Source organism: Pezoporus occidentalis, unplaced genomic scaffold, assembly GCF_034315485.1.
Source record: "Pezoporus occidentalis ecotype Australia unplaced genomic scaffold, CSIRO_AGI_Poc_V1 ctg4, whole genome shotgun sequence".
Taxonomy (NCBI): domain Eukaryota; kingdom Metazoa; phylum Chordata; class Aves; order Psittaciformes; family Psittacidae; genus Pezoporus; species Pezoporus occidentalis.
Window position 1 is genome coordinate 19,369,578 of NW_026915724.1, and position 25,520 is coordinate 19,395,097.

General features: G+C 39.3%; 1 protein-coding gene across 2 annotated transcripts; it reads left to right on the forward strand.

Moving 5' to 3' along the window:
• The first annotated feature begins 5 nt into the window (after nt 1-5).
• On the forward strand, nt 6-15,543 carry NDC80 (NDC80 kinetochore complex component). 2 transcript variants are annotated; one of them, XM_062632887.1, is made up of 17 exons: nt 6-122; nt 1,478-1,588; nt 2,052-2,138; nt 2,836-2,959; nt 3,077-3,249; nt 5,727-5,829; nt 6,637-6,726; nt 7,797-7,890; nt 9,031-9,137; nt 10,236-10,380; nt 10,658-10,863; nt 12,039-12,191; nt 12,467-12,556; nt 13,064-13,156; nt 14,034-14,164; nt 14,713-14,815; nt 15,172-15,543. In XM_062632887.1, the coding sequence occupies exons 2-17, from the start codon at nt 1,488-1,490 to the stop codon at nt 15,292-15,294; spliced, it is 1,923 nt and encodes a 640-aa protein (XP_062488871.1). In that variant the 5' UTR covers nt 6-122; nt 1,478-1,487; the 3' UTR covers nt 15,295-15,543. The 2 variants fall into 2 exon arrangements, with proteins under 2 accessions (XP_062488871.1, XP_062488870.1); XM_062632886.1 differs by lacking the exon at nt 6-122 and adding an exon at nt 186-409.
• Nucleotides 15,544-25,520: the final 9,977 nt, after the last annotated feature.

Genomic DNA, 25,520 nt, shown 5'->3' on the forward strand with positions numbered 1-25,520 from the left:
TCTTCACCCGTTACCCTTCTTCGTCGCTCCTCTATGACATAGGCGTTGCGGCGCGCTAAGTGACGTCGTCGGCGGGTGCATTTGAAATCGAGGGGATGCCTTAGGCGCCGCTCGCCGTAACGGTCGGGTTGCTGTGACGGGATTCTCTGTGGTGCAGGCCTTCCTCACCGAGGAGAATAGGGCCGCGCCGCGCACTGGGAGAAAGCCGGGGCTTTAGGGAGTCTGGTCCCGGCTGCGGCGAGTGTCGGGGTGTTGGCGTGTAAACGCCGCTAGCTTCTCTGTTAGCCTTTGATCCGGATTAAACGCGCTGTTAATGCAAGTGGAAGCCGTTGGGTCCAGTTCTGCCGTGCTCCTTCCTTATTTTCTGCTGACGTGTGGACTAGCAAGCTGCTCTTAAACCAGCCATTTGGTATGTTTGTGAAGACAATTTACTGTCTGCTTTGCGTCCCTGGTAAAGGAATGGGAGAACGTAGATTCTTTTATGAGGTCGTGGGTAAGCCACTGTGTGAAATGGGCCTAAGCTAAACTGTCATGGATTGAGAACTAGAAGTGGAACTAGAAATGTGATTGTGTAAACACAATTTATATTGATAATGTGTTCTGGTAATGTTTGTAATGAAGGCTTTTTTTTTGATTACTTATAATTCAATCACCTGAGCCCATACCAAACTAGATACTCTGTAGAGGGCAAAAGTTGGCATTTTTTTCAAAATTAACTCTACCTCAAAATTCCACTTAATGCCACTCTGGGGACAGTTCAAGGCTTCCAGTTTGATTTCTATTTTGTGTGGGTAGTCTGAAGATAGCCATAATGCTCTATCCCTGGCAGTGTTCAAGGCCAGGTTGGACAGAGCCTTGAGCAACCTGGTCTAGTGGGAGGTGTCCCTGTTCATGGCAGGGGGGTTGGAACGGGATGATATTAAGGTCCTTTCCAGCCCAACCCATTCTATGATTCTGTAATGTTATTTTAGAATAGGCTTTCTAGTCATTGTGCTATGATATCGTGAGATCATTTTGCAAAATCAGTAAGCAGGCTCAGAATTAGGGTCTAAGGAATAAATGAAATGTTAGGAACAGTCGTCATTTTAACATGGCTTTCCTCCCAGCTGATTAGACTGAAAAACTTCTTAAGCCGTTTTGCTTTTGGACCTTTGTAGGCTAGAAGTTACTACAGATGAGTAAAGGCAAAAACAGTAGGTTTTCAACCAGCACTGGCACTTTTATCAATAAAATAACTAATTTGAAAGGCTGTGGCTGCTGCTATACAGTTCTGGAGAGAGATACATGCTTTTTGTGTGTGTGTTAATTTATATTTTTTTTAGGAGAACCTAATATTTTTTTAAACTGTTAACACTAGCTGGTCCAAAGTACAGTTCTATTTGTTTGTTTTGCTCCTTTCTAAAGTCATTGTGATGATTAAAAAAGTAAATATTCTTGGATCCTGCATTTTCTATTACTGATAGGTTTTGATTTACAGTTTAGTCACAATGAGACGAAGCTCAAGTATTGCTGGCAGTGCTGGTCGGCAGTCTATGATGGCACTGCGAGTGCAGGACAGCAACAAGATGGGTCTTCAAACACCTCAGATGTAAGTGTTGCTTATCTTGCTAAGAATAGGGATATAAAACTAAGTCTAAAGAGATTTACTGTAGTGTGTTTCGGTGTCGAAGTAGCAGCTGAAAAAAAACAAACAGCAAAAAGAGAACTTTCTGCAGCTAAGGACATTTGCACAAGTGATCCAGTTCTGCAAAAAAAAAAAATCTTTAATCTATTTGTATACCCATGATACATCTCAAATTGTAACACTTTTCTATGTATATTTCTTTAGAGGTGGCTGGGGGGGAGGGCATGTGTATGAAATGTATACTTGCATATCTTGCAGAAGAAGTCATGATTTATTGACAAATAATGCATTACGATCAGTTGGCTTTTCTGAGATGCTGATATGCTGAAGATGCTTAGGCTTATATACATGTGTTTATAGTTTTCTTACATGAGCAAAAGGTGAAATGGTAGAAATATTCACTTGACTCCTTCTCCCTATCCCTCAGGAAGGACAGAGGTATGTTTGGGAAGCTGAGCATGAGCAAACCTACACCTGGGACTTCGGAAAGGAAAGTCAGCTTTTTTGGCAAGAGGTATTAGGAGCTTTAGATCTCTGTAGTGTAAATTAAAACAATAACACTCCCACACCATTTTGTATTCTTTCTCTCTTGATTGCTTTTCATTACAGCGAGTGATGGACCTTAGGCAAGCAACTCTTCAGGTCTGCCATCCTCCATTCTTTGATCACTAAACAATGATGTGGAGTAGGAATTGCTCTGAGAGCTGTTCTTCCTCTTGGGAATGATAAGCATTGGAGACCTTAAGAGATCATCCATACACTTGCCTGTTTAAGGAAGAACAGTGTCTTCAGTACACTCTGCTTTAGGTTCTCCTAGTTTCTGAGATGCAAACCTTCCAAAGTCTATAATCTCTCAGCTTAGTTTATGGTTTTCTGTGTTCTGGTCTCTTGCAAGGATATTCTTTCGTAGGACACTGCTGTTGCAGGGAACTACTCCTTTTAAATATTCCTTAAATGCTTTAGTCTTTATATTTTGTTCAATAAACTGAAGAAAATATTCACCTAGGATGCAGTAATACCTCTGTTGAATGTGTGCAGCATTGATTCCAGGTTCCTGTTGTTTTTCCAGTCATCACAGGGAGAAACTTTCAGGCATCCCTTTATATAACAGATGCAAAAGAAACATAAAAATAGCAATTGGAGTGACTTAAATACTTACGGAGTCCTTTATTTGTATTGTCACAAGAACTGTATCTATTTTTTGTTCTTAGAACTAGTGGGGTTGGAGGCTCACGCAACAGTCAGTATGGTGTGTTTGGTACAGAAAAGATCAAGGATCCCAGGCCACTTCATGACAAGGCATTCATCCAACAATGTATCAAGCAGCTTTGTGAGGTACTTTTAAACTTATTCTAAATGTATGTTGTTAGGCATAAAAGATGCTAATCAGAATATTTTTTTCATGGTTTCAACTTTAGATTTTTAGTGACTAATATGCCATGTTTCTTTCAGTTTCTTGCTGAAAATGGTTATGCCCATAATGTTTCCATGAAATCGTTACAGTCTCCATCAGTTAAGGACTTTTTAAAAATCTTCACTTTTATCTATGGATTTCTTTGCCCTTCTTATGAATTGCCTGACTCCAAATTTGAAGAGGAGGTTCCCAAAGTTTTTAAAGAGCTTGGGTAAGATTATTATTATTAGTCTGTTATGCTAAATAGATATGACACAGCTAGAAAATTAAAAGCTAAGAATTCTGCATGATAGCTGGGGAGAATGCATAGGCTTCATTATTCTTCTGAAACTACAATGTTGTGATTACTTTGTTTAATTTTTGTTTAGCTCCAAATTTACTCTCTGGAGTAACTGATTCTCTGATTCTCACTTTACGCTTTGTATTTGAACATGCAGAACTTCAGGTTGCTGGAAGCTTGCTTTGAAATGTAAAATCTAATTATTTGTCTTTATTTCTTTTAAACTTTGAAAGACAGACACAAATCTTCTACTCTCTTGAAGGGTTCAAGGCCAGGTTGTATGGGGCTTTGAGCAACCTGCTCTAGTGGCAAGTGTTCTTGCCCATTGCAAGGGGGTTGGAACTAGATGAGCCTCAAGGTCCTTTCCAACCCAAACCAGTCTATGATGCTATGAAAAGCTTTTTAACAGACTGTTCTGGTTCATTCTGTTAAAATCAAAGAACTAAAAAAAAAAAAAACACTACCAGTTTCAGAATGTTTGATTAGTTAAAAATAACTTTTCCTGTAATTTCTCTGTACGCTTTTGAAGCGGAGAGTAGAAATAATAAAAATGACCACTGAGGTAAAAAAAAAACACTAAGTAGCTGGATGTTGTAATCTCATTCAATAAGTGTTTGGAATCAGTAATGCACCAACACTTTCCAAGAAAGAAAATCCTCTGTTTGTTGATCATGGTGAATTTTTAGGTCTTATTAAAACAAGTGAAGTGTAATTTGCTAGTGTAAATTCAAGCCCATGATGGTGTCAAAGCACCAGGACTCCTTAGATATAGGTATAAATCTGTTCTGTTCACTTATTGGTATTTTAATAAAATCTGGGTTTAACCTATAACATTTGAAACTGCTGACCTAGCCGAGATGTTGAAAAGGAGGTTGTTCTCAAGAGGCTTCACTCTGCTGCGCCAAGAGTATAATCCTCCATAAAAAGGCTTGTTTTGAGACCTCACTTTAAGTTTTCTTTTGAAAGCTAGAAAACAGACTTAAGTAATTAATTTTTAAAGATTTTTAGCCAGAATGGCTTGTGAGCACTTATTTATAATTATCAGTTTATCAGTAGCTTCCTGTTCTATGTTCTTAAAACAATTTTGGGCAGCAGTCAGTCTAAAGACAGAATGAAGTCTGCACTTCTGTGCTCCTTAACAAACAGAAGATTGAGATCATCTCTGTAATTAGCATGTTGCATGTTTTTAGCATGTTAATACTTTGATATGCAACTGTTCTAAAATTTATTTCTGTAATTGCATGACATTAAGCTGATAAACAGCTGTTTTGTTTTCAAAGTGCCTTAGACCCCAGAAGCAAGAATCTTGCCCTCTAACAACAGGACTCCTGTGTCTCAATTTGTTTTCATATGTTAATAAATCTTCCAGGCTTGCACACCTATTTTGGAAGTCTAAACATCATCTATTGACTATTACTTCCTCCCTCATGTTTGCCTGTCCTTTGAGGTCTTTGTCGCATCATGAATCACCTCATGCTTACAGGTTACCCACTCCTTCTTCCTTAGTACTGCAGTGTCCAGCCCTCCTCTGTAAGAGAGGCTAAGGAGTGTATGAAGGGACTAAGGACTGTGTGAAGGAATAGTTTACATTGCTTTTGTATGAGGCCTTAATTGTTCCTAATCTTTAAATATGCAAAAGTCCATTTTTTTCAATCATTTCCTCGATAGTGAGCCAGTAGAGGGAGGTGATTGTCCCACACTGCCCTGCCTTTAATATTGTGTGCAGTTTTGGGTACCTCAATATAAGAAAGGCATCAAACTATTAAAGTGCGTCCAGAGGAGGGTGGCCAAGATGGTGAAAGACCTTGAGGGCAAGACTTATGAGGAGCAGCTGAGGTCACTTAGCCTGTTTAGCCTGGAGAAGAGAAGGCTGAGGGATGACCATTGCAGTCTACAGCTTCCCCAAGAAGGGCAGCAGAGGGTGAGGTGCTGATCTCCCCTCTGGTGACCAGCAGTGATACACAAGGAAAAGGAATGAAGCTGTGTCAGGGGAGGTTCAGATGGGAAATTAGAAATAGACTTTTCACCAAGGGGACTGTCGCTTACTGGAACAGGCTCCCCAGGAAAGTGGTCACAACACCAACACTGTCAGAGTTCAAGGAGCATCTGGAAAATGCTTAGTCATATGGTTTAGTTTTAGTAGTCCTGCAAGGAGCAGGGAGTTGGACTCAATTCTTATGGGTCACTTCCAACTTGAAATATTCTTTGAATTACAAAATAAACCCATGGTAATTGAATAAAATAGTGTTGTAAGAACTTGGCTTACCTCCTTTGATGTACAGTATAAAGTACAGTTGAGTTTGTTCTTCATCTGTGCATTGATCTACATGTAAGTTGTTGTTTTCATGTCTACTTGTTTATCACTGTTTGCCACAGCTATAAAAAATGTATTTTCTTTGGCCTTGTAGGTACCCCTTTGCTTTGTCAAAAAGCTCCATGTACACAGTGGGAGCACCACACACTTGGCCTCAGATTGTGGCAGCTTTGGTGTGGTTAATTGATTGTGTCAAGGTAACATTTGTCCTTTTTAAGCCAAATGTTTCCACATTTGGGGCTGGAATGTTTGTTTCAATACAGATCTCTTAAATGCTTTCTAAGTATTTCTTTGATATTTATATAAAGGAAAAAAAGTAGATGTTCTTACCTGCTGTCTGGGAGCTAGTCCTTAGCCTTACTTTTAGTATTGAGTTTTTAATGTTAAGTTACAGTGTTTTTTAACTGTGTGCAATGGATAAATTTGTGTATGAGAGAGGTGGAGGGAGATGATAACTTACATATAAAAATGTGAGAAGGTAATGGGTGTATTCATGAATCTTCAGTGCTTATCATCTTGTGAGATCTGCCATCTTCTCCTACATTTGCAATCTAAAGATGAAATTTTCAATAGCAATTATTCAAGTGTTCTGCGATCATTTTACAGAATGGGGTAGGTTTATTTGGGAGCAGGTTTTTTGTTTTCTAAAGTGTTAACTCTGCTGCTGCCAGCTCAGGTCTGAGCAAAATTTGGAATCTGTGACAAGTTCACTGCTGAATTGGTCACACGTAAAAATACCATCTTTTATGCTGAAAAGATACATTTGGCTTAGTAAGGCAATTTGTCAGTGTTGAATTTGGAGTTAATGTCTCTTCGCCTTTTAAGTCAACTAAACACAGGTTTATACCCTGATGTGATTGGTCACATTCTGAAGCAGCATCTTTACACCCACTTGCTGAAATCCTAATCCAGTGTTACTCTGCTTCTTATCATGAACATGAAACTAATATGAAAAATAATGGAAATCTTTACACTTGCTCTTTGTATGCACCTGTGCCTTTCAGCTGTATGCTGCTGTGAGGGAAAATGCGCCATCATTTGATGACGGACAGAACAGGGGAGGAGAGACAGATGATGGAATTGTACATAGTAAGGTACCATGGTTATCAGAGCTGTTCAACTGAATTTTTCCATATGCTGTAACAACACAAATATGAGACAACAATTTTATCTGAATTTATACATTCTGTTCTGATTTATATTCACAGAGTTCTCTAGGAAGTATACTATCATCATATAAAAAGCCTGATCAAGTAGTTTAACAGTGTAAAGACAGTGACTTCATCATAAATTTGGTGGTTCTTGCAGATACCTACTCAGTTCACCATTTAAAAATCGGTTGTAATATTTAATTTTCAAGCCACAGAATAAGGTGGCAATGTAATTCAGGCACTTAAAATTTTATCTATCAGCTTGCTTTCTGTCAGATTTATCATAGATTATTAGTACTACTCAGATTTAACTCTGGGTCAGCCCACAACAGATGTTTGGAAGGGATTATATGATGTGCCAAAAAATCAAATTGTAATTTTGGACTAAGGTTACAAATCTAAAAGTTGACAAGTAAAAATGATTTAAAACTAAATGTGTGCTTATACCCTGATACATATGCACATATGTTGAAACAAAATTTACAATACTGTTGTAATTGCTTCTGAAAGATCTGTAATTTAAAGTCTCAAGTAAATTCTTGCATAACCTTTCTTTAATTCTAGATCGGTACTCTTGACATCTGCATATCTCAAGTATAGTGGTCATATTTAGGTTTGTTAAACAGACCTACCATTTTCATAAACTAGCATGAAAGCATCATATGCTTCAAGATAATAAATTCTTAAATGTTGTATCTACTGTTATTGTTAGGTACTGCAGAAAAATGTATCGAGTATTTCCAGACCTTTCTTAATGTGAATTCTAGATGTTGCCTCCTGCCAGGATATAATCTGTTGACATTCTATGTTTTAAGGGAGGGAAAAATGTTGAGGTTTTGGGCGGTTTTTTGTTTTTTTTTTGTTTTTTTGTTTTTCTTAATGGAACTGCGGTCAAACCAGTGAAAGGTATTTTTGATGGCAGTTCAGTCCCATTGGTTGAGTAGATTTAGACTACATAGATATTTTACAGCCCTCTGAATTGTTGAAATGAAAACTTTTTAAACTGTTTTCAGGTTTTCATGGATTATTGTGTGAAGTGCTACGAGCAATTCATGAAGGGGGGAGATACTTTTGAAGAATTGGATGCAGAAGTGCAGTCAAAATTAAGTAAGTTTTCATGTTTTAATGAAGTGTTTGTGTTACTGGTTTCTTTCCTCCTTGTAAAGTGAGCAAAACTGCTGCAAGTGAAAGTAATCTGAAGTAGGGGAAGCCAAAATTCCAAAGTACTCTGACTCAGTTTTTTTTTAATGCATTTTTACTATTTTGGACAGATGGGTCATGCTCTACTATCAGCTATATCTGTACAATCCTGTTGTTTTCATGGCTTTGTGACATGCACAAAGCAGTATAGAGTTCTTCAGATACAAATACCATTTATGTAGATGTTCTTGTCTGTCTGACAAAATTAACAGTTAAAAAAGAAAAATATTACCAGAGGGTGCACATTTGATGAGTAAGGAAGTTCAGCTTCTAAAAGCTCTGAAAACAGCTTGTAAGTCTTCCAAACTCTGTTGTTAAGGTTCCCGTGTATGATTCACCATGCAGCCATGCTTATCCTCAGGGAGATGGAAAAGTATTAATTTTTTTTTTTACTTATTCATTTCATCACCTACAGAAATGAAAACAGAACATGAGAACAAGGAGAAAAAGTAGTTCTTGCTTTGTGGCCTACTATGAAAAGCCAGACTAAGGACACTTCTATTGCACGCTGTAGTCATCAGTTGGAGAGATTACAAGCTACCAGATTGTTGCTAGATATTAGTAGGAAAAAGTAGACATGGCATTGTTTAGCAAACACTGAAGGAAGTAAGGGAAAAAGATATCTCAAGAGGCAGGGAAGTATGTGAATGAGAAAGGAGTATACAAATCAGCCTACCTTCTAAACCTGGAATAGATGGAACTTACCTAACAAACACTATCTTGTACTGTGGGCTATATGACAGTTTGGAAACTGATCTCACATGAGCGATTTTGACCTCTTAAGAAATAAGTTTTTCAGTCCTCACTTTGTATCTTGTTTGTTTGGGGGTTTTTGCCTATTTGCTTTGTAATGGAAGTCTGTGGTTTTTCTGATGGCTTTGTTAGTTGCTTCGGTTGGGTTCGTTTGTTGGTGGTTTTGTTTCCTTAAAATAATTGTCCAGATAATAGGTATTTACTGAGCTGAAGCTAAAGCACAGATAATCAGATTAGGTGATGATTTTCAGTGACATTAACTTGTAACTTCCATCTTCTTTTCCACCTCCCCAGAGGATCTATTTAATATAGATGAATTCCAGATAGAAAGTTTAGCAGCTGACAACAAAAGGCTTCATGAAGAGATTGCAAGACTAGAAAAAGAGAAGGAAAATGAGCCGGTTAGTAAAATGTGTCTATACTTGTTTATATGGTGGAGTTGCATTTTCTGTTATTGACCACTGTTGATTGTTGTTAAGCAAAAATGCTGATGATATATTAAAAAAATGGAAAATTATTATCAGTGCTCTAAGAGATTTTAATTAGGCTAGGTTATTACAGACTCTATACCATTGTAGTACAAGGTATTTACTGTGGAATTTTCAGTCACTGATATTATGCAGGTATTTTCAGTTAACAAAATCTTACATTGATTGAAATGTTAATAAAATAGTTGAACCACCTTTTTTTTTTTTTTCCTGAACTTCAACATTATTTCTTCAAAACATGTTGGTATGAGAACTCCTTAGGGGTCAGAAGAACTTTTTATAAGAACAAGTAGTAATACAACAAAAGGTAGTGGCCTCAGACTGAAAGAGGGTAGATTTAGATGAGATATTAGCAAGAAACTCTTCACTATGGGTTTGGAGAGGCACCGGAACAGGTACCCAGAGAAGCCATGGCTGCCCCGTCCCTGGCAGTGTTCAGGGTGAGGTTGGACAGGGCTTTGAGCACCTTGTTCTAGTGGAAGGTGTTCCTGCTCATGGCAGGGGTTGGAACTGAGTGATCTTTAACAATTCCATTGACTCAACAATAACAATATATTTTAGGGAAAATTTCTTGTTTGAAAAGTTGGATTCTGCTTTTTAATACATCAGGAGTTCAAAAATGCTGTAGTGGCTGTGCAGCTGGCTAATTGAGACTCCTGGCTACTGTGCAAAAAGTGCTGCTTGTGTTCCCAGCTTCCTGTAGATTTCTGCCCTTTGTGTATTATTATACTTAAGCTGTGAATTACCTGTAGTAAGAAATTTATTAATGCAATGCCTGATGCAAATCAAAGACTAAACATAGGAACTAAGGTACAAACCATATTTTCAAACATTTTTATTGTTTAAAGATGCTTAACTTAACTCTGCTGTCACAGGTAAAATTTATTAAAGTTCTTTAATTTTATGTTTATACTATTGAAGTTGACCAATTAACTTATTGTCTTGTCTGGAAAGTAAGATCATTATTTTAGATTAAAGTAATAATGGCTGTTCTTTCAATCCGTTTACTAGGATCGTAGAGTATCACTACGAAATGTGAAAGCATCTCTTCAATCAGATGTCCAGAAATACCAGGCTTACTTAGCTAATCTGGAATCTCATATAGCCATCCTTGATCAAAAAAAGGAAGGTGTGAATGAGGAAGTTGAGACAGCAGGTAAGAAGGTTTTGGTCACAAATGCAATAGTGACGCTAGAAATAGGTTTAAAATAATTGTAAATCTCAGTGTCACAACAGAGAGATACTTAGTGTGTGAAAATGGCACAAATAACTTTGCAAAATGGATTGCTAGTAGAGACTGGTTTTTGGCTGATAGCTGCTTGTACACTGGACTAATGACATACGGTTATTTACTAATAAAAATACAGAGAGATGAAGTTTAACTATATAGGCTGGTATTTTACATACATTTAACAAATGTTTTGTAAACTTAGAAATGGAATTAGAAGCAATGAAGCAGGAGAATGCCCGGCTCCAGCACATCTTTGATAACCAAAAGTACTCAGTTGCGGACATTGAGAGAATAAATCATGAGAGAAATGAGTTGCAGCAAACCATTAACAAGCTGACTAAGGAAGTAGAGGCAGAAGAACATCAGCTGTGGAATGAAGAGCTGAAATACGCTAGGAGTAAAGAGGCGGTATGTGAAAACCCTATTACACTGAGAGGTGGTTATCAGTTTTCATCATACAAGCTTAAACCTAGGACTTGGACTATTGCTAACGTCTTTCCTAAGTAATCTTAACAGCAGCATAGATGTGTCTTAATAGCCTAAAGTGACAAGAATGGCTTCTCTTTACAATCTTGCTGAAAAAACACGAGGTGTTTGTTTTTTTGTGTTCCCCCCGTTTCTGTTTTGAGCATAATGGAACTGTATTCTTTCCTTTTTTTTTTTTTTGCCTGCATCGTAACGATGCTAGAATATGCACCACTGTCAGGTCTCACTGTTAAGGCATCAAGAACTTTTATAACATTAGCAGTTTCAGGCTAATATTAAAATATCATGCCAAGGAAATAATGCAAAATTAGAGCTTTAAATCAGTATCCACATGCATTTAGGACTAGATTGATCCCTTCTATGGAAGGTCTAGTAGATTTTAAGGGACAAATTCAGTTCCCTCAGATGAAAAGATGTGGGCCTGTAAGTGGTGGGATTTAAAAGCTTCTGCTTTGCTAGATGGAGAACTAAAGAACTTGCATTTGGCAGGGTTAACTTTTATCAAACACTTGCACAGTATGAAGAATTTAACTTAGTGATACCAAGTATGAAGCACATAACTGTAAAAAATATTTGGGTTTTGGTGTTTTCATGTAAATCGCACTCATTAATCAGAACATAGAGCATTTAATAAGCTTTGGCTAGAGGTGTGCTCAAGTGTTATTAGGATATGTGGCCTTTACTGTCAAAACTAACAAGGAAAGCATATCAACATGATGACTGATCAGTTTTAGTTATTTGTATTATTTTCAAGCATGGTTTTCCTTCCTTGTTAACTAATCCTCAAAAAGCTGAGGCAGGAAAAAAAACAGCAGATGAGTAGGGGAAAAAAAACAGGTGAAACCATTCAGTCTTACCCATATACACTGGAAACCTTCAAGAGCAAATTCTGAAACAATCATAAAACAGCACTTAATCCAAGCAGTGCAAACTGCTGGACTGTCAGTACGTACAGCTTTTGCATACTGTGGCATGACATGGAATCATGTTTCTACACAGCAACTCAGACACCTGTTTAAAGCTCTATATGTATAATTTTTGCAAAGCTTTTCATTTATATTTTCTGTATTATTTTTGACCTTTTCTCCTCTGAATAGATCGAAATGCAACTGGCAGAGTACCATAAACTGGCTCGAAAGCTGAAATTAATTCCAGTAAGTGCTGAGAATTCCAAAGGCCATGACTTTGAGATTCAGTTTAATCCTGATGCAGGACCAAGTTGCCTAGTCAAATACAGAACTCAGATCAAGGTGAGTAGACCCAACACTAAATGTTTCTGTTACCGCTCATAAAAAAAAAAACATTTATTTGGAAATGCTGGAAAGGTCTCTCTTAACCTCTCAATGAAACTTAATTGGAAAAGCTTGTGATGCATTGCCATAATTGCGTTATAATATAGGAAGGAAAATTGCTGTTGAAGGGTGTAGCAGCCTAAATAAAAAAAGGAGAGGGAGGAGATATACTGAGGTACATCTTAGTTCAAACTAAAAAGCTGCATTAACCAGATCTTGTATGTGTATTACAGGGTCCCCTTATGGAGATCATAAACCAGACTGAGGAAGAAATTAGGAAAGCTACTCAGCAGAAAATGGCTTTGGAAGATACTTTGGAACAGGTCTGTTGGTTAATGAAGATTAGGACTAAGATACTGTAATGTCACCTGCTGTTCTCATTTGGCCTTTTGCATGGGTGAAGTGTGGTGTGGTGGGCTGGTTTTTGTTTGGGTTGGTTTTGTTGTTGTTGGGTAGGGGTGGATTTTTTGGGGGGATGGAAGGGGGGTGCTGTGAGAAGATTGCTTTAATTATGGTGGAACCTAAAAGTTTCTGTGAGACTTAGGGTCTCCTGTTGCTTTAAATAATATATATTCCCTGCATTGAAGATTATGCAGTTTACATGTATTTGACCATAAACATTGGAAAGATTTGGTTTTAATAAGTTGCCTGTTCCACTCTGTTGTGTGGCTTACCATCACTGACACATTGTCATGAGGAAGATTTTTAGCAATAGTGGTTTCAGGATGGTTTAAATATTTCTTGGCTACCACGTGTTGCTTGTGATGGCATGGGTTTATATGCTGGAATTCTTTTTGAATTACATTTTCTCAGTCATGTTTTCATTTTAGATGAACGTAATGGTAGCAGACAAGAAAAGCAGTGTGAAAATGCTAAAAGAAGAAGCTGAAAAGCTGGATGATCTTTATCGTCAGAAGCTTAAGGTAGAACTTTTTATCAGTTGATGACAATCTATCCTTGATGTCCTTAATCTTTATACGTAAGTTTTAGGTTTGCATTTTTGTTTGGACTTCTGGCCTTGCCTCGTTGCTTTCCTCTTGCAGGATTCTCTAATTCTTTTCAGAAATATTTCTGTGCTACCTTAAGTGAGTCAGTTTTCACTTTCTTGTAAGAGAATCTGGCATCATACTTCGGCAGATTCTGTAAGTCATGAGCTACTATGTCCAGTAATAAAACTAGTGGCAATCATCTCCTGACCTCAGGATTTCTCAAAGCATGTGCTTGAAGGAAATTTTAGAGTTAACAGAATCTGCCTTGTCTATTCAGCTCATATATAATAAATACAGGTTTTAGTAAACATGTTTAATCACATTAAAAAGTAAGGAAGAAGTTATTTGACTAAAAGCACACTAAGTGTTGTAATAATATAAAACTGTTGCTTTCTTGATTTTGCTCCCCCCCCCCCTGGTGAGGGAGTGGACCCTGTCCTAAGTGGCTGCTTCAGTAGCTCCCAACTATCAGTATGGCTTTGGTGAGGCTGTGGTGCCCAGGAGAAAAATGCTTTTTGAACTAATCTATTGTTTCACATAACTGCTCTTCTAAATCAAATTTGTGAGCTATAACCACAAAACAGGGTTATTTCATTGCTAATATCTGCTTAGGTGGCTGAGGATAATCAATTTCGTTTATACCTGAAACTAGGTTTGGGGGATGTCCTTGTGTTCTTTTCTTAGTTCTGAGTTTGGAGTTACTTGTTTGAATTCTGAATTCAATTATCAGAATGTAATTGGGTAATAGAAATATAAATCCTAATTATTCCTGAGTTATGCAATTTATTTATTTTTTCTCTTATGTTTACAGGAGGCAGAAGAGGAAGAGCAAAAATGTGCAAGTGAACTGGAATTGTTAGAGAAGCATAAGCAATTACTTGAGAGCGGTGTCAATGAAGGTCTCAGTGAAGCCACAGATGAATTGCATGATCTGCAACGAAAGTAAGGCCCATAACTTCTAGTTGTTTGTATAGTTTATTTTGGGATTTATGTGTTCTAAGAATAAAGACATTTTCTTGAATCCTAGCATAAAATTCCTTGCTGAGCTGGTATCCATTTCAGTATATTAATTTCACAAATTCACAGTTGAAAGATTTTTCTCCTCCACATTTACTGTTTTGCTAGAATATTTCTCTGCTGTATCAGAACCCCTGATACCCATGTAATTTTTTTTCCATATATATGGTTGTAGTAAAGAAATCAGTTTGTTTCTAAACTTATGTGACAGCTACATCTTTACAGCCCTACAGTCTGGAAAAACTGTTCTGACTCTAGTCTGACTCTAAGGCACTTTGTTTCTTACTGGTTAGCACAATATGGTACTTTTTCTCCTAACTTGGGTATTAATAAATAAATCTATATCGGTTCAAGTTGAGACTAAAGAAAAAAGTTATGGCTAATGATGACAATATATCAGAGTTGAAGTGATTGTTTTAGATGTCAGGAATTTAATAATTATTGACGTGACTTTGAGTGTCTTTACTTTTCAGGTATCAAGTTGTTCTGCAAACAAAAACAGAAGAGAGAAGGAAAGCTGGTGATAACTTGCATCGTCTTTTGGAAATCATTGCTAGTCATGTACTATCTACAGAGGTAAGCTAAAACTTGATATTCCTAATTAATTCTTTCCAGAAACATCTGCAACTGCAGCTAAATGCACAGAAATTGGAATTTACTCTTTCCAATAAAGTAACAGTTATTTTAGAGCTGCTTCACTGAGTCTGTGGATTCTAATTAAATAAATTTGTTGACAAAACCTTTGGCACAAATAATCAAAACTGATCATTAAATTTCAGCAGTAACATCCTGTCATGTTTAATCTGCTTCTAGCAACTTTCAGTTAAGTGTTTAACTGAAATCACTTAACCTGTGCAACGACTGCTTAAAATGCTTAGCAGAACCAGTTCAATAGAGACCATGATCTAATAAACTTTCTATAACTCTTCTAGAAATATCTTGAGGAACAGAATGTGAAAATTGAGAAAGACCATAAGGAATTCATGTCTGAAGATCTGTTGTCAACCTTGACAGGAATTCTAGACAGTTATAAAAAGAAGGCTGAAAGCCTGTAATTGCCAAGAAGGTGAAGATGAAACTTTCTGAAGCTCTGGTATGGTGCCTTCTGAAAGAATGAGTCTTTCTTGTGTTCAGCAGCAGAACTGGTTTTAAGCGTAAAGAAATGTTTTTATGAATTTCCTTTGTTATATGGGCAAAAATACGTTAAAAAAATTAACGAGTACATTTACATTTTCTTAGAAAAGGCTTTGCTTACACTTCCTCCTTGCTATGTATTAAACATGATTACAAACATCTGTTACAAGGCAACTGTGGAACAACTAAATTTTATTTTTCTTTATAATAAAATCATTTCTCTCCTGGGAACATTAGTAAGATGAGTACTGTTAACTTGTTACAGTAACAAATCAGAGTGGACTTAAAGATGGAACCGCAAGTAACAGCACAAATGCAGAGGGTAATGACAACTTGAAATACTGCTACTTAGAAATAACTACTGTTTTTTGTAAATGTGTAATATTTCTAACTGATTAAAGTTATGCTTTCCCTTTTAGAGTATAGCTTGTGCATTTCCTAACACACATATATAGTTAGCATGCATGCATGACTGCATATCCATCCCTAAGCCTTCCTTTTAGTAGCAAGACCAAATGTGAGCGTATTTTAGCCTCTATCTTGTTCAGTTATCTATGAAACTGCCCCGAGACCCCTCTTACATATGATATTTTTTTTTAACCAAAACCTCTTTGAAAAGATCAGTAGTTACAGTCTTGTAAATAGTCTAGAGAAAGATAATCAGTTTGAAAACAAAGTTCTGTCTCTAACTGCTCGTAGTCCCAGATGAAACCTCACTGTACTACTTAAATCTATCTCTGGTTTACACATTCAAGTAGGGCAGCCTGTGAATTCTGGCAGTCCAGCTAGTCAGTTGTAGATTTTGCTAATGTTAGATACATCAAAATGGTCCAAAATGAGTCTGCAATCTTAGAACAGTAGGACAGGCTCTGTTGTTTGTTTGGTTTTGGTTTTTTTTTCCTTCCTCAGGAAAGTAGCAGTAAAATTAGTGCATGGGGAAATACATTGAAGAAAATGTAACCCATCTCTTGAACATGTACTTCTTGTCAGTGCTGTGTGGAAATAGTATCTTATCTACTCTGTATATACTTTTGTGTTTAAAAAAATAATAATAAAAATTCAGCATTTATGTCTTGGTTAGTTTAGTTTATGGTAGCATTTTCTATTAAAAATACTGAAGTATTCCAGTGTTTTTAGGAGTTCACTGATTTAAAAAAAAAAGATAGAAACAACTTTGCAGTCTGAAAAAAAAGGGTTTAGCAGCCAATAGCTAAATGACGTTGTTCCTGAGATCTATAATGAGATACAATATTTGAATGAAACACAGATCCCTAGGATATACAGTAAAACTTAAGCTGGACTAAACCTTAATCTGAATGCAGGCTGCAAATTGAAACCAAATTGTCTTTAGTTCTAGGCTATTTTTGTAAAGGATATACAAATCTCTAACATAGTGTGTGAATCTTCTGGCTCTGGTATAATTTGTTTCAGATATTATGATAATGATAGCGTTATTTAAGCTTCTAACTTTCTGTTCTTTTGTTGTACTGCAGATTTAATTTGACAGCTATAAAAGTTTTCTGCCAGGTGGGTAGTGTTTCTGTTTCTTTCTATGATCCTCTTTCATTATACCTTTACAATTTTTTTTTCTGTAACACCCTAGTCCTTATCAAATCTCAATTCCTTCTCTTTAAAGGCTTTCTAAAGCAATATTCTTCTAATTGAGGAAAACTGTGAACAACACAAAAAAATCATGTTCCTCTAAAATATGTGTTTACTTGGGGGCTATTGATAGCTGTTTGTCTGTGCTTCTGTAACTGACTGTGCTTCTGTTCATTAGTATCCACGGGTTCTTTGCCATGTGAGGTAGTCAGTAAACTGAGTAAATGAAAGCAAAATAAATGTCATTTACAAGGACGGATACCAACCCAATGGTAATAGATTAAAGAATCAAGGTCATGACAACTTTTTCATGTACTGGCAAATGTAATATTCTGAAATTGGCCTTCAGTAATAAAAAGTCTGCATTTATAATGTTGGCAAAATGTTCTTGTTATTGGGCTGTACTGATCTGTGTGTCAGTTAAACTGAGTTGACTCTAGAACCAGCTCAGGCTTTGACCAAGGGTCTGTAAAATACTATGGGGATTTTTATGTTGTAGCACAGCACCAATTAATAGTGGCCAGTGTGTACGAGTGTGTGTTCACATTTTGGAATGGAGGGAATTTTTCAATGCTTCTTGAACACAGAAATATAGACTAGTTAGTGTTGGAAAGGACCTTTAAGGCCAAGTTCCAACCTCCCTGCCATGGGCAGGGACACTGCACACTACACCATGCCCCCCAAGGCTCTGTTCAACCTGGCCTTGAACACTGTCAGGGATGGAGCATTCGCAGCTTCCTTGGGCAACCCATTCCAGTGCCTCACCACCCTTAGAATAAAGAATTTCCTCCTTACATCCAATCTAAACTTCCCCTGTTTAATTTTTAACCTGTTACCCCTTGTCCTATCACTACAGTCCCTAACAATTAGTCCCTCCCTGGCATCCCTACTGCCCCCCCTCAGAGACTGGAAGGCTGCTATGAGGTCTCCACGCAGCCTTCTCCAGGCTGAACAGCCCCAACTTTCTCAGCCTATCTTTATACAGGAGGTGCTCCAGTCCCCCTGGTCATCCTTGTGGCCCCTCCTCTGGACTTGTTCCAACAGTTCCATGTCCTTTTTATGTTGAGGACACCAGAACTGCGCACAATACTCCAAGTGAAGTCTCATGAGAGTAGAGTAGAGAGGCAGGATCACCTCCTTCAACCTGCTGGTCACGCTCCTTTTGATGCAGCCCAGGATACAGTTGGCTTTCTGGGCTGCGAGTGCACACTGAAGCCGGCTCATGTTCATTTTCTCATCAACCAACACCCCCAAGTCTTTCTCCTCAGGGCTGCTCTGAATCTCTTCTCTGCCCAGCCTTTGCCTGGGATTGCTCCGACCCAGGTGTAGGACCTTGCACTTGGCATGGTTAAACTTCACGAGGTTGGCATCAGCCCACCTCACAAGTGTGTCAAGGTCCCTCTGGATGGCATTCCTTCCCTCCAGCGTATCAGCCGAACCACACAGCTTGGTGTCATTGGCAAACTTGCTGAGGGCGCACTCAATCCCACTGTCCATGTCACTGACAAAAACGTTAAACAAGACTGGTCCCAGCATCGATCCCTGAGGGACACCACTCGTTACTGGTCTCCACCTGGACACGAACCATTGACCACAACTGTTTGTGTGCGGCCATCCAGCCAGTTCTTTATCCACCGAGTGCTCCATCCATCAAATTGATGTTTCTCCAATTTAGAGAAAAGGGTGTCACGTGGGACGGTGTTGATCGCATTGTACAAGCCCCGGTAGATGATGTCAGCTGCTCTGCCCCTGTCCATCAGTTCTGTAGCCCCATCATAGAAGGCCACCAAATTGGTCAGGCAGGATTTCCCCTTAGCGAAGCCATGCTGGCTGTCACCAAGCACCTTGTTGTTTTTTGTGTGCCTTAGCATACCTTCCAGGAGAATCTACCCCAAGATTTTGCCAAGCACAGAGGTGAGAGTGACTGGTCTGTAGTTCTCTGGGTCACCCATTTTCCCCTTCTTGAAAATGGGGTTATATTTCCCTTTTTCCAGTCTTCGGGAACTTCACCTGACTGCCATGATTTTTCAAATATGCTGGACAGTGGCTTAGCAGCTTCATTCGCCAGCTCCTTCAGGACCCGCGGATGGATTTCCTCTTGATCAGGCGGTCTGTAACAGATCCCCCCAGTAATTTCTCCCATCTCTGGTCTCCCTTTAACCTTGACCCATAAACCCTCTGTTGACTGATCACCTGTCCCCAGAATTCTATACTTTTCAGCCTATCCCTAACATAAAGGGCAACTCCCCCTCCCCGTCTGCCAGGCCTGTCTTTTCTAAAGAGCCTGTAACCTTCCATCCCAACACTCCAGTCATAGGAGCCATTCCACCACGTTTCTGTGATGCCTGTTATATCACACCCTCGTAGACGTGCACACACCTCTAATTCCTCTTGTTTATTCCCCATACTAAAGGCATTTGTTTAGGGACATCTGAGATGAGCTCCAAATGAAGCCGGCTCATTTGCTGGAGCAGCTGAAATATATCTACATTGCTCTAAGCATTTATTATAGGTGCTGACAGCTGACTGGGTGTGTTGGGATGGAATGATGCCCCCCTCCCCAACACATCTAGTTTAAAGCATCCTTGACGAGCCTGGCAAGCCTCCTACCAAAACTGCTCCTCCCAGACCAGCTCCACCAGCTTCCAGTAGACCTGGCCTCCCAAGTTGCCTCCCATGTTCTAGATACCCAAAATCCTGACTATGGCACCACTGTTCTAACCATTTATTAACCTGGCAAATCTGCCTAGCCTTTTTAAGGTCCTCCTTTTATTGGTATCCCAGGGAGGAGTTTGTTCAGTAATTAACAATAGCTGTTTTTCTTATGTAGATCAAAGAGGGAGAATTACTGCTGGTCTAAAAGAGATTTGGAAACAAGTTAAAGTGTTCTACAAGGTTGCTCAGGATGACACCTCATGGGGATTTGAAGAAATCTGGAAAAAAAATAACATCATGGCTACCCAATTTCTCCTGGTTAAAACAACTGCTCATAAGTGTGTTAATGATAATAGCTGTAGTCTTGATCACATGTATCTCTATTCAATGCTTCTTTTGGTGTTGTAAACAATCAATGATGAATTATGAAGAATGGAAGAGGAACAGATGAAACATCAAGTAGAAATGGGAAAATATGTTAGAAAGACTTTGAGTGGTAATGGAATTATATAAAATAGTTGAAAAAGAATTTGCAAAAGGAAGTAAAAACGGGGGGATTTAAGATGGACAAAGAACAGAATGAAGAGTAGCTCACTGTAAATAGAACAAACATTTTGCTTGTAACTAAGCGACCTGGACCCCAGGTAGACTCTATAACAATGATAAGGAAGAGAACTCTTCAGTTAATGTTTAGGGAAACCAGTTAGAACCAACTAAGGAGCTGGCAAATGGACAATAAGGCTGGCCAGTTCCAAAGTTCAGCCGAAGGACGAACTGATGAAGAAGAAGATGGTGAAGAAACGACCACCAGGGGTCCCAAAGACCACTACCACATTATTGTGTGCATGTGGGAGTGAGTATGTATGTTTGATGATTATATAATCATGGCTTGTTTGGTGCTGGAGTGAGACGTGCTAGGAGGAGCTACCCCTCATGTCTCCTGGCTCTGCAATGAAGAATACCTGCTTGTCAACTTACACTTTGTTGGCGAGTTCTTAGAGTTTTTCTATGAATCAATCAGGAAGCAGTAAAGAATGCCAAGTAGAGAAAATGGTCTAGATTTATTGCTCACACTTGAGACTATCCATGGTAGTGGTCTGATCATGAGTACCACATAATGCGTGACAAATGCCAGGTCTGTTGTGCTCCACTTCCTGTTGGAGAGCAGACATTTTATGAACCCCAGCTCATAAGAGTCTACCAGTCCCAGTATTTGCCTGAAATAGATGGGATCACTTGTCTGACTACAGGATAACTGTTGGTATTGTCTCTCCTGAAGTCCTTATCAACCACTTTGTGACAGCAAGACATCTTTGTGATGTGTGGTCTCTGTGGTGTTTTCCCTAGTTCCTCATGCATGAGATCACAGTTTTAATTGGCAGTGTCTTATCGGCATTTCAGTCTTAAGAACCCTTTGCACAGGGCTAAAAGGCACATAAAATCACCTGTTATTCCAGTTTCATCTCCAGAAATATTTACCAGTTTGGCAAGATTCCAAAGCAGAAGGAAAGATAAGTGGTGATGGGATGTGTATAAATATTTTGAAACAAGATGTATGGAAATGTTTTTCACTTTGCATAGCAAGGTTGAGAATAGTGAATGCCTTTGTATCAGTAGAAATCACATGGCCCTTTTGAGAGCACTGGATACTAGAACAGTCTTGTGTGACTACTGGTGCACGCAGCTGAAAGGAAAAGCTTTCATTATTCTGCTTTGAAAAGAGCATCTGGAGTTACCAGTTCTAATTATCTGACAGGTCTTAATTAGCAGGGGGCAGTATGCTACATTTGAAGTGCAGAGAGGACACCAAAGCAGTGGGATCCACTTGACTACTATATATATGTATAGTCATATATACAGGACACATATATATATATATGTCCTCTCCTCCCAGCAGTTTGGCCATCAGTTGTAAGAGAGCCATAAGGAAAGCTGCAGAGTCAAGTCACACAGCATAAGAAAGGGAAAACTACAGCCAGAGGTTAAACTGTTCAGGCAAGCATAGTTTTTTTTAAGAGGAAAATCATCAATGTGGAAGATATAAAGTTGTAAAGGAATAAACAAGAAATCAGAGAAGGCAATTCAGCATCACAAAGGATCTCTTCCAGCAATGATGAACCCTTCCCACCTGCCTGTTTATTCAGAAAATATTCCTCAGGTATTTTATAATGGGTGCAGAGCACACAAATGCTTAGGCTAGAAGCTCCTTAAATCCAAACTCTTTTGCGTGTGCTGCAACAAAACCTCTGTGAGGCATGCTTACTGAATCTCTGCCTGGCAAGAAATGCCCTGTCTTGGGTTCAGCACGACTGCTGCTGCTGAACCCAGGACATGCCCACAGTGAGAAAGGCAGGGTAATGGTTACTGTGTCACCCTCCCAAAATCCAGAGCATGAGGCGGTGCCATGCAGAGGCATTTAGATGACTAAGGCATCAACCAGTCTTGTCTGGCAGGTTGACTTAGACTCCATGGTGCCATGGCCTCTGGATCTGGTGCTGAAGGTATTCCTTGATGCTTCAAGAGAAAGCAGCCAGGGGAAGGGGAGGAGCGTGAAAAGAGTGGCAAAAGCCAAAGGTGAGAAGAAGAGTAAAAGGGGGAAGGAGACTTCCAGAGACAAAGCAAGTAGTGATGGTGTCCAGCTACAAAAAGGCTGGAAGATACTAAAATGAAGACCATATAGCAGCAATATCAACTTGAAAAGCATGATGTCTACTACATACTACACATGTAGTAGACTTTTATTCTGTGAAAATGTCATAATGAAATTTTCCTATTTCTTGCTTTTACAGGAAAACATTATGTATTGTCTAGGAAGCTAGAGACCAGGTTAGGAAAGCTAAGGCCCAGTTAGAATTAAGCTTGACTAGAGATGTTAAAGAAAGATAACAGGAAGGGATTCTATAGGTCATCATCATGGCTTGACTCCGTGAACAAAGATTTGGGAAGGGCTTTACCCATGCTTACTACAAGCATGCTGATGACTAAAAAGGACAATGTAAAATAGGCAAATCCGGCTGTGAAAAGCACAGCGAAAGGTCTCCTTTGGTGGTATAGGCGGGGCTCGAGTCTTTCTACGTTGTCTTTTCTCCCCAAGACTAGTTCTGCGTGAGTTCTCAAAGGAGTCAACGGCATTATGTATGGTGTGTCTCCAAGTCTCCCAATTGGAGGCCAAGGTGGACCACTGATGGTAGTCAATATAGCCAAGGCTAAGGTATTGTTTCAGGGAGTCCTTATATCTCTTCTTTGGGGTACTTCTCTTGCGGCTACCAGTGGCAAGTTCACCGTAAAACACGATCTTAGGGAGGCGGTGATCCTTCATCCTAGAGACGTGCCCTGCCCAGCGTAGGTGCAATTTCAGCAATACGGCCTCGATACTGGTGACCCCTGCCTGTTCAAGGACAGTAACATTTGACACATTGTCAGTCCCATGGATGCTTAGAATTGTACAGAGGCAGCACTTATGAAAGTGTTTGAGGAGTAGCAGGTGATGGCGGTAGATGACCCATGACTCAGACCCATATAAAAGAGTAGACAGTACAATGGCTCTATAGACACTTATCTTTGTACTTTTCTTCAGGTGTTTATTGCACCAGACTCTTTTATGGAGTTTTCTGAAGGCTCTATATGCCTTTGCTATTCTGGTGTCTATCTCTTTGTCGATCATGGCATCCAAGGAAATAATGCTTCCCAGATAGCTGAACTGCTGAACTGACTTAAGCTCTGACTTGCCAGTGGTAATGTGGGGATGATGGTAATCTTCTTGTGGTGCAGGTTGGTAGAGAACTACTGTCTTCTTCAAGCTGACTTCCAGCCCAAAAAGTTCAGCCGCCTCCGCAAAGCAAGCTGTTAAACGCTGCAGAGCTGCTTCTGTGTGGGCAACAAGGGCAGCATCATCAGCAAAAAGCAGTTCATGGACAACATGATTTAGGGTCTTAGTGTGGGCCTTCAGTCGCCTTAGATTGAATAGGCTACCATCAGTACAATCTCGAATACAAATGCCGTTTTGTTCGTCGAGGTCTACCGTAGCCCTTTGGAGCATCATGCTGAAGAAGATTGTGAATAAAGCTGGTGCGAAAACACAACCTTGTTTCACACCATTGGTTATTGGGAAGGGCTCAGAGAGTGCATCACCATATCTGACTTGGCCTTGTTGATCCTCATGTAACAGAATAATCATTTTGAGGAACTTGGGGGGGCAACCTAATTGTTCCAAGATCAGCCACAGGCCTTTTCTGTTCACAGTGTCAAAAGCTTTGGTGAGGTCAACAAAAGTTACATAGAGCCCCTTATTCTGTTCTCTACACTTTTCTTGCAGTTGTCTGAGAACAAATACCATGTCTGTGGTACTTCTATTAGCTCTGAAATCACACTGACTTTCAGGTAGAAGTTCTTCTGCGATAGCGGTTACTAATCTGTTCAATAGTATTCTTGCATGAATTTTTCCAGCAATGGAGAGCAGAGTTATACCTTGGTAGCTTGAGCAGTCTGACTTTTTACACCTTTTTTCTTATACAGAGTGATGATGATTGCATCATGAAAATCTGATGGTAATTTACCTTGTTCCCAACAGCGCACAACTAGCTCATGAAATTTAGCATGAAGTGCTTGGCCTCTGTGCTTCCAGATTTCAGGTGGGACTCTGTCAACCCCAGCTGCCTTGCCAGTTTTAACCTGCTGTATAGCCTCAAGAGTCTCTTCCATGGTAGGGGTTAAATCCAATTCATTTTTCACTGGATGTTGTAGAATGTGCTGGATTCCCTCACCTTGGACTACACGGTTAGCACTAAAGAGTGTTTGAAAATATTCAGACCAATGATACAGGATGGAGGTTTTTATCTGTAAGAAGCGTTTGGCCATCTGCAGTAAGTAAGGGCTTTGAACCTGAAATGTGGGTCCATACACTGCCTTCAGAGCCTCATAGAATCCTCTGTGGTCACCCAGATCTGCACATAGTTGACTCTTTTCTGCTAGGTTGAGCCATCACTTGTTCTGGATGTCTCGAAGTTTCTGTTGGAGTTTGATACATGCAAGACGAAAGGCTGCTTTTCTTACATGGCAAAGTGGCTGAGCAAGGTGTGCTTGATGAGCAGATCTCTTCTTTGTCAGCAATTCCTGGACCTCCTGGTTGCTATCGTCAAACCAGTCTTTGTTTTTCTTTAAGGAGAACCCAATGGATTCTACAGAGGACTGCAGGATGCTATTTTTAATATGTTGCCAAAGCGCTTCAGGAGAAGAATCTATAAGCTGGTCTTCAAGCCTAGTTTGAAGGTTAGCCTGAAAGCTGTCCCTCACTGCAGCTATCTATTTGGAGATCATTAACATTGAGCCTCCTCCTCAGAATGCAGCCCCTCTCAGGTTTGGACTTGAAGTGGAAATTAAGCTTGCAACACACAAGGGGGTGGTCTGTTTGATATTCTGCACTAGGCATCACTCGGGTGTGACAGACATCAAGAATATTTCTCTGGCGCAGTAAGACATAATCAATAAGGTGCCAATGTTTAGATTGAGGATGCATCCAGGTTGTCTTCTGGCTGTTTTTCTGCTGGAAAATAGTGTTGGTGATGGTAAGCTGTTGCTCTGCACAGAACTCTAGTAAGAGGCGACTGTTATCATCGCAGCTGCCAACACCATGCTTGCCTAGTACTCTTTTCCAGGCTTCAAATTTCTTACCTACTTGGGCATTGAAGTCACCAAGGATGATGATCTTATCTTCTATAGGAACCTTTTGAGTGAGGTGATGCAGGTCGGAGTAGAATTTTTCTTTTTCTGCAGGGTCAGCTTGCAGAGTTGGAGCATATATGCTGAAAAGAGCAACATGTTGCTTACTGTGTAGTGGAAGACGTAGGGAGATAATACGATCAGAATGACCTATCAGCAAATTTTCAAGTTT

What these genes read in the sequence shown, in the direction of transcription:
- NDC80 (XM_062632887.1), top strand. Translation starts at nt 1,488, where the DNA reads ATGAGACGAAGCTCAAGTATTGCTGGCAGTGCTGGTCGGCAGTCTATG. An exon ending in GTCAGCTTTTTTGGCAAGAG is followed by an intron (nt 2,139 to 2,835) that starts GTATTAGGAGCT and finishes TTTTGTTCTTAG; the next exon opens with AACTAGTGGGGTTGGAGGCT. An exon ending in GGTTAATTGATTGTGTCAAG is followed by an intron (nt 5,830 to 6,636) that starts GTAACATTTGTC and finishes TGTGCCTTTCAG; the next exon opens with CTGTATGCTGCTGTGAGGGA.